At 44.0% G+C, this 12253-nt stretch overlaps 1 protein-coding gene across 3 annotated transcripts in view; it reads left to right on the top strand.

Moving 5' to 3' along the window:
• Positions 1 to 12253, top strand: part of LOC147425169 (C2 and GRAM domain-containing protein At5g50170-like) — a 44776-nt gene that overhangs the window by 28197 nt on the left and 4326 nt on the right. For all 3 annotated transcript variants that reach the window (XM_086500720.1, XM_086500719.1, XM_086500718.1), the window contains 2 exons: positions 3183 to 3454; positions 10651 to 10837. In XM_086500720.1, the coding sequence (XP_086356846.1) occupies positions 3183 to 3454; positions 10651 to 10837 (459 nt within the window). The remainder of the gene's footprint in view (positions 1 to 3182; positions 3455 to 10650; positions 10838 to 12253) is intronic.

The raw sequence follows: 12253 nt of genomic DNA, 5'->3' as shown, positions 1-12253 counted from the left end.
TATAGGCTGCTGAAAGGTGGCGGGCTGAATTGGTACAACTTGAAAGACTGGCATCTCAGCCACCTGTTCTTGCACCTTAGACATAGGTTGTGGAGACTGCATGTTCTCCGTCAAGTGTACAGGTGTTTCCATTGACTGTGCAGTATGAATCACCTGTGCTCGAGCCTTAACAGGCTGAACAGGAGGTTGCAGAAAGGCTAAAAACCTCGGATTCTGCATCACTTGTGTGAACATAGCCACAGCAGTAGCCAACTGGGTCCTGAATATATCATCATCTGTCTGTGGTGGTCTTGAGGACTCACCCACTTCATGTGTCTGTTGACCCTGTGAAGAGGAAACCTCTTCAGTCACATCATCTGGTCTGTCAGCCATAATTGCAATTCCCTGTGTCTGTTCTATGATCCCCTGTGTCTTCAAGCCCAAAACTGACCAAGGCTCACTTCTATGGGAAAAAGTGATTTAATCCCGTCGATGGAACCATGAAACCGGCCTGTTCAATCCAAAAAGGGCGGTAGACTTTACTTTAAACCTTGATTTAGCTTTCACCCATTATTAGTCGTCTATTTTACCTATACTTTCAAGACACAACAAAGGGGAGAGGGATACAGGTTGCTAGATTGCACCTGTATGAGTAGACGGACACCAGATTGGCCCCTAACTTAGGTGCCCCTTTCGGTATTTCTTTATTGTTCAAAAGAGGGAATAAACGCTGTGGTTCCTACAAGCTGCCCCGCACAAACTCGGCTGAATTTCCACTGTTCCAGCGCGATTTCGGCAGCATAACTGTACTAGAACCTTTCACAGTCAGTATTCCCACGCATTGACCGACTTTCCCGACGCATACGGGCACTTTGCAAAACCTGGCGAGAATCTGCAGCACGCTGAATTCTCTGTTTTCAGCCCTGAAAATGCGCCAGATCACCTCTACAACGGTCCCCTTGCATCCCCGAACCTCCTGGGGGTATTAGGGTCCGTTTAGGGCCAAAACCCTAAACCTGTAAAAATACACAGCAAGCTGTAATTTACTGTTTCGGGCTCCGTTTCGCGTGCCTGTCGCATCCTTAGCAAGTCCTCGAGCTCCCGCACCTGTAGGGCTACTTGCCCTTTGAATCGGACGAGATTTCTGGCGTGAAACCTCTCCGAATTCACCTGTACTTGCGGGGGGATTAGCCGCTAGCTAATCCAGTACCTGTGCAAGAGGCTCTTGCCTCGGCAATCGCGCATGAACCCACACAATGTACATTGGTCAAATGAAGAGCCCACTAGAGGGGCATAACATACTGCCAAAGGGGAGAGAGAGGGCAGTGCGTAGCATGCAGGGCATCACTCCTGGCACCGCACTGTACATAGGAGGGAAAGCAAGCACTCCATAGCTCTTAACTTGTGACAGAGACTTGCAAAATGAGCCTCCCAGCTATAAATCACGTTTTTGCCTTCTCTATAAGTAGTAAACTGGCCTCAGAGTGCCAAGTGTCACTCATTTGTGCATTTTCCCGCTTTAGACCCTCGGGTCTAAAAATATCTCACCTGCAGCCTCTGTTGACTTGGCCACAGAGTAACAAAATGATCCCCATGTCAAACTGCACGTAATGACGCGAAGACATTTTCAGGTCCCAAAATAGCAGTTCCCTAAATTTTAGGAGATGCTGCCATTGTATCTTTCTAGGTCATCCGACCCTCTTTGTACACTGTGGCCACATCCAGAACTGAAATGTAGCCTCTGTAGCAAAGGATTCCACTTTGGCTAGTCAATGACCCCACTTGGCTAACCATAGTCCTTGTCCAACCTTAGTGCTCTCTTGCCCTCAGGCCTGGACTCCCTCTAGACAGTTCCACACTAGCTATGCAATGCAGGGCAGTTAGATTTCCCGAGGGGTGTTTCCAAAAAGTGAAAGTAAATAGATAATAAGAAAGAAATCAACAAAAAGGATAGATAGTAGTCACATGCTGGTGACACCAAGCCTAGCGTTTTTTGCAAAGTTTCATCACCGGCAAAACTGCAAACATCAGTGTTTTCAGTCCTTGTCATCGGCAACAAAACCCTCATGCCTAGCGTTTTTGGTCATAGCAGATTCAGCCCTAAAAAGTAGCAGATTCAGCCCCAAGAAGCCTCAGTTTTCAGCCTAAGACCTGCAGATTTTCAGCGACAACGATCATCAGAAAACAGCCCCAAAATCAGCGTTTTTGGATTAGCCATAGATTTCAGCCCATAGCATTTTTGGACAGCAGATAAAAGATTGTAGATTTCAGCCCTAGTATCGGCCTCGTCATCCCCGTCGTCATACCGAAATAGCCTAGACTAGCATCAGTCACATGCATTCCCAGTGTACCAGTTTGTGCAATCATAAGTAGACCACTCTCGCCGACGAGAGTGGGGCTTTCGGAGGAGGGTTTTACAACGTCTCTGGTGTCGTATCTCTCTTCTCTCTCTATCTCTCAGTCTCATACACTTGCACGCACAGTGTCCATTCACTTTGTTTGTGATCATAGCATTCTCTCATTAAGAACGAAAGGCTCTCCCTTCCATAAGAACAAAAGGAACCTTGAGCACAGTTCGGAGGATTCATCTTGAGCAAAGTGCAAACATTCATTCCGCTGCACCTTACACTTGCTTGCTAGATCTATCAGAAATTCATGATGCCATGTGGTAAGAGTATTTGTATGCACTATATAGATGGGTTGGCAAATTATAGTAGTGGAATCATACTATAGACGGCTCGATAATGGGAAAGCTCACATAAAGCCGATTGGGATAGGCTATTAGGTCGCAATTTTATTTATCAATCAGCTTTTTATGCTATATGGTTTGTGAGAGGATATCTTCACTGAGTTCCTTGCATGATTTTTGTGAGATGTATTTGCTCATTCCCAAGCAAAGTTGTGGATATGATTATCTGATTACCCTACGCAGGGTTTGATGGACAAATAAACAAATAAATTGATTTGACTCTTACGCTAAAGGATATGCTCTCAGCATATATCTCATGTATAGTCTCCCCTCTCACTATGTTCCTAGCCTGTATCTAGGAACATCTAATTGCTTGTCTTTTGCCTTTGTAATTTTTAGGACGCAGGTATTTTCAAATGAATATTAACAGTAAAAGACTTTGAAGTTTATTTCCTTTAGATATAAGACTTTGTTAAAGTTCTTAGTCAATATTCTTGTTTTCTTTATTTTGCAGGGGAGGATCTTTCTTTCTCCACGAGTATTGGCGTTCTATTCAAATATCTTCGGGCATAAAACCAGGTTTATGATTCTGTGGGATGATATAGAAGAGATAAAGGAGGCCTCTCCTGCCTTAGGCTCTATGGGCATGCTGCTCAATCCAACAATTTTGGTGTTCACCAAGAAAGGTAGAGCAATGGATGCTTACCATGGAGCTAAAAGTGTTGATACAAGGGGGCGATTAAAATTCCAGTTTCAGTCATTCATCCGATACAAACCTGCTTATAGGTGAATCATCTTTCATTGTTATCCGTGTACAGACTAGTACTGCTGCATAAATTGTACTTGATAAAGACAGAACGACCTTCATATTTACACCTTAGTTATTCATTGTAATGATCTCATAGCAAGAGCTTAAACAGCCAAAAATGGTGGAAGAAACAGAATAGTAACTGATTGGATTGGCATGAAGAAGGTACCCCTGAAGGGACCTCATTCTGTCCTACCCTTGCAGGGTCTCCACACTTTAGAAGACGTAGGGCCTCATAAATGAAATCTATGACCTTTTTGCCACGTTGGCAGTCTTCACACCAGCACCCCCCCGGACCTAGATTAGATCTCATCTCCTGTGATATGACAGAGTAGTCCTAGTGTCGGTCATCTCTATGAAGCTAACCTGAGCGTACAATATTCACATGTGGGTCAAAAGGTTCTGGCAAATCAAGGTCAATGTCCAATGTATTCCAATGCATCAATCTATGCATAGTACTCTCAAGCAATTTGTTTGTGTGGATATCATCAACAAACGGGCTTCACATTGGAGTAGTTCACATAATATGGATTACCTTTCCACCACTTCTGTCTTTGCAGCTGGCTTACCAATGCTGCAAGCATCCACCTTGATGTTAATGTAACAATGACTGCAAATCCGCCTCACCACATGTAGCCAACGCTGCAAGCACTCATTCTGATGCTTACAGAAGTTAACAATCACTAAGCTGCTGGAAACTAGGGACCCTAAAGGGGAGAATATCCTCAGGTTTTACAGGTAGTTACTTGCCTTCAACAGTGTAGAAGATTTCTTAAGTGCAGGCAGTAGCTACTCATTGTAGCAGCTGGAAACTAGGAACCCTTAAGGGGAGAACATCCTCAGTTTTTACAGGGAGTTTACATTCCTTCAACTATGCTTGTAATACCCATCCGTCTATATGGGTTTTTGTATTTGTGATGTAAAGTAATGGGGTGATGCTTATGTAAATGAATCACTGTGGACCCAGCAAAATAGAAGGCTGTTGCACTGTTTTGCACATAACTCGCGCAAAAGTTTATGAGACTGTAGGGGATGCTACAGGAAGTTCTACACATCCCCATATAATTTCTTTGCTGAAAATTGGTCGAGTTAGGGGCTGATTTTTTACTGCGTTTTTAAGGTATGGTGATATGAACCGAGATGAGATAGGAGGAGGTGTATACCGGCCACGAAATCTTCTGTAGGGGTGATGAGGAGTTGCCTGGTGAGAGCCAACTCGCCAAATCTATGAGGGGATGTAAGGTGCAGCGGAAGTGAATGTTGAACTTTGCTCAAGATGAGTGCTCCGAACTGTGCTCAAGGGTTCCTTTTACTTGGAAGGGAGAGCCTTCCGTTCCTTTATTGAGAGAGTGCAATGGTCACAAACAAAGTGGTGAACACTGTGAATGAAGGTATTGAGACTGAGAGATAGAGAGAGAAGAATACGACACCAGAATGTTGTCAAACCCTCCTCCAAAGGCCCCACTCTCTATGGCGAGAGGAGTCTACTATTGATTGCACAAATCTCTACAATGCTTGGACTTGCCGATGATGTCGACGACGATGAGACGGGCTGAAATCTGAAAACGCTACTGGTTGAAATGTGCAAATCTTTATCTGTTAGATGTGCACGTGACATCCCCTCCTTTTCAAAGTGAGGTATTGGTATCAAACTGTATGGCGTCGAGGGAGATTGCCAACAACTTCTGGAATCCTGGAAAGGACTCTTTGTCGGCCCACTCCGATGTGTGGGTCATGCGATACTTGAACTTCATGAAGGTCTGCAATGCTTGCTTCTTTGGGCCGCGCCGAAAGCGACACAAAGTCTTTTGTGGCTCCTCTAATGCTTCAACTTCGCCTATAGTCATGCGTCTACCTTCTTCAAGAATCTTCGAGGCTGAAAATTCCTGAAACCACTTCCAACACAAAAACATGAATATACCCATTCCTTGTAATGTGCCTGGAAAAATTCTAGTCTTCTTTAAAGACTGTCTTTAAAGACTGTGCATGCAATGTAGATGAACATATGGACGGAGTGCCAAACCGTTCATCAAACATACCGTTCATCAAACATACGCAAACAATGGAATCGAAACTTGTCTTTCTGATCTAAATCTATCAACTGTGGCAAATCACAATGGAAATGCCGATGCTTGATACTCAATCCTTCTTGTGCTCTTTCAGATACCGTGTCATGCCAAGGAAGAGACATGGAATGTGAATTCCTTGAATGCAAATATTTCATTCTTCCATGAGTAATCCGCATACATCCGTGCTCATTCATGAGTGAATTGTGTTCAACGTACAATATAGCATGCCTATGAAAAGGGATCACGTAAAGACGGTGACTAAAATACAGGAAACCGTCACAAATGAAACACTCGAACAATGCGTGCTGACTAATCATTTAAACACATAATACCTTGTGTTGGGGTTCTTGGGACCTCGACTCGAGAGCCAAGATTGGTTCTTCGTGATTGATCAAATTTGCAAGGAGGTTAGCTTCACTAGAAAAAGTATCAACTAAACCATCATCCTTGTGATCACATCATTATCCTGCAAATCATCATGCTTGTGAATAATCACATCTTGATCATGCAAATCATCATGCTAATTATTACCATGCAATTACTGTCTGTCGTACTTTGAAAAAGAAGAGACGGAGAGAGTCTCTTCTCCTGATTCTGTTCAATCTGTGCCTGCACATTAGAAAAGAGTCGCAACAACTCTTGCATGTGTCGGTTTCTCTGTTTGGTTGCAAAGTGCGCTTGCTCATGCTCACGCTCACGCTCCAAGGCTACCCTTATATTTTCGGCCGCCGAGTGCGCTTGCTCGCGCTTGCTCGTCCTCACGCTCAAAGGCTAACCGGCTTTCTGCGCGCTCGCGAGCCAATTCTGCTGTTCTTTCTTGGTGCTCGCGATCCATTTTTGCTCGTATTCTGCGGCCGCCAAGCGTGCTTGCTCGCGCTCACACTCTATGGCTGCCATTCTTTCTTTGTGTTCTGCCTTTCTTTCTGCTTGTCTTGCTTCGCGTTCTAACTTCTTGTCCATCATCATCTTGTCGAAAACCTCCAGAGTTAGTGCAATCCTTGGCGTAGATGGGGAAGGGGGAGGGTCAGAAAATCCCCTTGGTGGGGAAAACTCTTCGTCACCACTCCCATGCTCACCACCTCCATGCGAAGTATCCATTCCGCTTTGGGTGATGACCATCCACTGAAGTTTTGGGTTCTTGAGGGTCTTGGGTTCTTGTGGGTTCTTGAGGGTCTTGGGTTCTTGAGTCCTTGAGTTCTTGAGGTTCTTCTTTCGCTTGCAATCTGTGTTAGAGAAGGATCTTCTCTTTACCCAAGGTCTTCTCTTTCCCACGAGCGCACCCCTTGGCGGCCTTGTGCTCACACCAAAGTTGCTTTTTCCCACCTCACGTCGATTGGCCGGCCGCTAAGTGCACGGTCCGCTCTCAATGAGTGAAAAGAGAAACAAGGGGAGGCCGGACAAGCCCTTCTTTCTTGGGTTTCCTATCACTCTTCAAAAACACGATTAGGAATCGACATGCCCAAGAAGACTTGGGTTACGTGCGACCGCAACAAGCAAAAAAAATTCTGTGGTTCTTTCCTTGAGTGATACAGAACACTGCCAAAGCTCTGATACCAACGTAAGGTGCAACGGAAGTGAATGTTGAACTTTGCTCAAGATGAGTGCTCTGAACTGTGCTCAAGGGTTCCTTTTACTTACGGAAGGGAGAGCCTTCCGTTCCTTTAGTGAGAGAGTGCAATGGACACAAACAAAGTGGTGAACACTGTGAATGAAGGTATGAGACTGAGAGATAGAGAGAGAAGAATACAACACCAGAATGTTGTCAAACCCTCCTGCGAAGGCCCCACTCTCTATGACGAGAGCGGTCTACTATTGATTGCACAAATCTCTACGATGCTTGGACTTGCCGAGGACGATGAGGACGACGACGAGACGGGCTGAAATCTGAAAACGCTACTCGCTGAAATCTGCAAATCTTTATCTGCTGAACTCTATGTCGATGACGACGATGCAACGACGACGCGCTGAAAACGCAGATGCTGAAATCTGCGTTTTCTGGGTTGAAACTGCAAACTTTGATGGATCTAACCGTGCGGCGAGGATCTGCTGCGGGAAGGTGAGATCTGCAAGGTTCGGGACTTGTACTGCGATGCCTGACTGCTGAAAACTGAAAACACTGATGCTTCTTGGTGTTCCGTCGCGGTGAATCTGCAAAACGTTGGATGGTTATGCCGATGCAAAAACTCTAGGGCTGAAAACTGACCTACGGTGGAAATTTGCTAACGCTAGGTCCTGTTGTTGCTAGGTGGTTCTGCAATGCAAAAACGCTAGGGCTGAGTTCTTGATGGGAAAACGCTAGGTCTGCTGCGTTGCAAAACGCTAGGGTTTGCTTGGGGGAAATCTTGCTGAGAAGGTGCCAGTTGAACCTTGGTTCCTGCTGCCTCTCCTGCCAAAAAGCGCTAGCGCTAGGGTTTCTTGTATACTTGGTTGGTAAAATTGCCCTACCTAGTTCCTAACAAAAGTCACTTAAAAATAATAAGTGAAAAATGTCAAAAATAGGGAAAATAGGTCTATGCATTGTAAAAATGCTCCTGATGGGTTCTGATGAAAACGGATGATCATGCTGTGTGCAACCAGAGGATATGCATCTAATCTAAGTGCCTGGGCATGCACGGTCTGCGAACAGACTCACAAAAGTGCCAGAACACTTCCTAAGCTAGGCTGACTGAACTGAATTGAACCCTTGTCACGAAGTAGCGTGTCCACGTACACATAGGGTTAGATGTGCACGTGACAGGGGATTGCCACCAAACTCTTTGGTGTATCTCTAAATCGTCCTCTTTCAAATGTGCAAACAGGACAAGTTACCCAAAATGCTTTGAATGGTCTGGGAAGTAATGAACATGGTTATCATTCACCAACCATTTCTCTACCTTCTTCACATCCTGGTTATTTTGGTGGTGGGTTAGTTTTCCAAGCTATGGCTGCAATCCCCATAGGTTTTAAAGCTAATGTGCAAGCATATGCTTCTGGGGCAATGCAATCAGGCAGTGGGAGACATTCACAGGGGGAGTTCACTGACTTCTTTAGAGCAGGGACTCAACAATCAGATGAGCAAGCTTCACAACATATTTCAGAGCCCACCATCTATACCAGAGGTATATTAGTTGACAGAGCCATTGAGCTTGGGAGAGCTAGATGCACACCTCTATGAGGGCGACCACGACATCGATGGAGGATTCGTCAGAGGTCATGACTATTCTAGCACGACATGGGAGACGCCCAATATGACTATTTACAAAGGTGGACATTGACGATGCTCTTTAGCGACCGATGCATTACTTTCTCGGACAACGCTTAATGCCGAGCATCCTCGGAAATCGATGATGATGATGATGATGATTTTAGTTTTTCACTTTACTTCATTTTTATTTTGTACCCAGACATTGTATTAGATCCACCAAGATTGTATTAGTTTGGTCTCATAGGTCATTTTTGGCCTTTTGAAGACATTTAATATAGCATTTCATTTCATCTCTCTCTCTCTCTCTCTCTCTCTCTCTCTCTCTCTCTCTCTCTCTCTCTCTCTCTTTGTTCAATTGTTTTGAAGTGCTAAAAGTCTGTTCGATTCTGTTCTTTTCAGTTGGCACGTGGTGGCCTCCCTGTACAGCACAACTCTAAAATCATCGTCTAATTTAGCAGCCTTCCCTCATAGTAGTTCGCCAAAGGTAAAACAATAAAGAAACACCGAAGGGGGCACCAATCTGGTGTCAGTTTCTCTTTCCCTCATAGTAGTTCGCCAAAGGTAAAACAATAAAGAAACACCGAAGGGGGCACCAATCTGGTGTCAGTTTCTCTTTCCCTCTTTCTCTTTCACACTGCAGGTGACGTGTTGGATTCCATTCAGAGATGACAGGTCACACGTGCTTGATGTCGAAAAGCTACATGGAAATCAAGGCAGAAATTATTGGTTCAGTTTTGTGTTTTACGCCCTTTCATAGTCCCATTGGCTGGTTTCAGAGGTTCCCATTAGTAAGAATTTTTTTCGCCGAGGTTCCAGAGGTTCCCATGAGTGTAGCAACATTCTTTGAAAAGAATACAACGCCCCTAAGCTTGTAGGAGAAATCTTTGCAGTTATTGGCATTAGACCTATCTTAAGCTCAGAGAATGTGGAATTATCTTTGTCTTTGTTGCTTTACATCCTACAATGAGTTACAATCCAAAGGGCCTGCTATTGTATATCGCTTCCTGAATTCATGGGAACACTCTTCGTACACCGCCAATTACCATAGGCTGCAGGGGAAACTGCAATGCCTTGTTTGAGTGAGAATATTAACTCGCTTGTTATGCCATGTCTGGTTGAGGCTTTTGTCGTACTTTTTGCCTTTGCATGTGTGGAAAATGCAGCCTCTTCTCAATGAACTATGTGTACACACCTGGTGGTTCAAAAATTCTAGAAGATCAAGTATGTAGGTATCTTTGAGAGTTTCAAAGATATGCAACGCCTTCAGACTGCTTGTCAAAACTAGGAATCTATCAGCTGCTATGTCTTGTAATTGTTTTTGGTTAGTTTAGAGACGAAGGGCAGCTTTATGACTGGCTGGAACGCAAATAGAGTTCTTGTTCTATAAAGAAAAAATCCCCTCCTGTTTTTTTTGGGGAGGTGTTACATATCTATGAAAATCCCAAAGATACAGGAGGGTCTGTGTTAAGTGCGACATACTTGTTCTTCTAGAATTTTTGAACCAGGAAGCTATCAGCTCCTATGTCTGTAATTGTTTTAGGTTAGTTTAGAGGCTAAGGGAAGCTTTATTACTGGGCTGAAACGCAAACAGAGTTCTTGTTGGACAAAGCAAAATTCACGGTTTTTTGCCATTTTTTTGGTGGGGTGGTTTGTTATTTAGCAATGCACTTTAAAGGAGATTGGTTGATTGCTCGAAATTGTTGTTGCGGATTACTGCCAATATCAATGTTTTTTGTTTCTTGCTCCTTGTTTCGGAAGACCAATCTGGCCAAATTAGTGTTTGAACTCCAAAGAGGGGGGAGTACAGAGGTTTGTTACACTGCTTGTGCAGATCAACATATTCATTTGTTCATGGTGGGAACATCAGTCCTTGCTTTTTACCTCTAGATCTGTATCTTGAAAGTCTAACCTGCCCTTGCAGGACAATGATGGTGTTATGGAATGAGCGGACGCTCAGTCCAGAACAAAGAATGGACATGATAGCGGATATTGAGCAAGGAGATGATAGTTCTGTAGGTGCAGACAGACAGATGGATGACTCTGAAACTTTTCTAGGGTTTGATGAAGCTAAGCAGACAGAAGTTTATTCTACGGAGCTTCCTCTTTCTGTAAGAATTTATTTGATTGTCCATGTGCATGTATGCAAGAATGCATGGGCAATTTACATGGGCGGCCTGCGTGTTCACTACCATTCTAGTTTATTGTATCAAGTGTGCATGTCATGGTTAGACTTTAAAGAGGATTTATTCATGCAAGGATGCTAGCAACACGAGAAGAAACCTTAACCTCCCAATCATCTTAGCACCCAATTTTAACTTTTGAGCTGAGTTGTTTATAAAACAGTTTTGCTTTAGTTTAATACTAAGCTCTGTTTGATATCCTTGTTTAATCTTTTGTCATCTATATAGAAGTGTGCTATTATAGAGACATGGACACTTAGTGTTATGAAAAGACTTCATCCATGCAAGGATACCAGGAACATCCCAAAAAAAACTTCAATTTACCAATCTTTTTAGCACCTGATTTCAAGTTTTAGTACTGTAAAACACCCTTTCATATAGACATGGACAATTCTTCTTTAGATTCTGGATTGGGGTACACCTATTTGGAGATGATTGCTGCCAGATATGCCATTGCTGGCTCATCATCGAGATTTGATTTTTAGTTTTCCCAGGATCTCAGATTGTCCTTTGACCATGCTAGCATTGATTTTCACTCTATTGCAATTTGCTTGGTGGTGTGTGATTGCCAGACCATGCTGTGTAGATTTTCTGGTTATCTTTAGCAAGAACAGATTGTGGGGGTTGCGGAGTTGAGAAGACAAGCCACTTTGCCAGGTTTCCTGGACCTAGCTGTTGTGATTCCCTGATAGGTGGCTCGGCCTTCCTTCGTTGTTGTAAATCTAGAGATTCCTTCTTTTGAGTATACTGTGCAGGATGTTTCGAACTATGCCGAATCTACCCCTCTGATTTAGGGTTTCAAACTGCTGTTTTTTGGGGTTTCAAATTGCTGTTTTAGGGTTTCGATTTTTTTTGTTGTTGCTGTTTTTGGGTTTCGACCTGCTCTTGGTTTCAAGACAGTCTGTTGTTTTGGTGCCCACAGTACGCACTACACACACACACACACACTCTCTCTCTCTCTAAAGGTAATGTGGAAGAAGAGGTAAAAGAACTCATGGCTTTGATGGGGGTGCATGAGCCGATGCGCTCAAGAGCTTAGAGAGTGGGCAACAAGAAAAATGGGAGCAAGGGGGAAACCTCGAAAGAAAGGGCACTCATCCTTCGTTTTCCCTCCATGAAAGCGAAGAAGGACTTTTTGAAGAAGAGACCAACTCTTAAAGAAAATGGGCATCTTCCTCGGGGATGACCTTACCCTCTCACAGATAGCTCATATGCAGGAGGTAATGCCAGAGATTAGAGCGGCAAGGGAAAAAGGTAAGATTGCTTTTTACCGAGATGGAAGAGTGGTGATATTGGAGCCACGCTCCACATGACGGTGTGAGACCTATGGGACCACACTCAAAG

This window comes from Adiantum capillus-veneris, chromosome 25, assembly GCF_014529385.1.
Source record: "Adiantum capillus-veneris isolate H3 chromosome 25, ASM1452938v2, whole genome shotgun sequence".
Classification (NCBI taxonomy): domain Eukaryota; kingdom Viridiplantae; phylum Streptophyta; class Polypodiopsida; order Polypodiales; family Pteridaceae; genus Adiantum; species Adiantum capillus-veneris.
The sequence above is the reverse complement of the archived record's forward strand: the minus strand, read 5'-3'. Positions and strand labels throughout refer to the sequence as shown.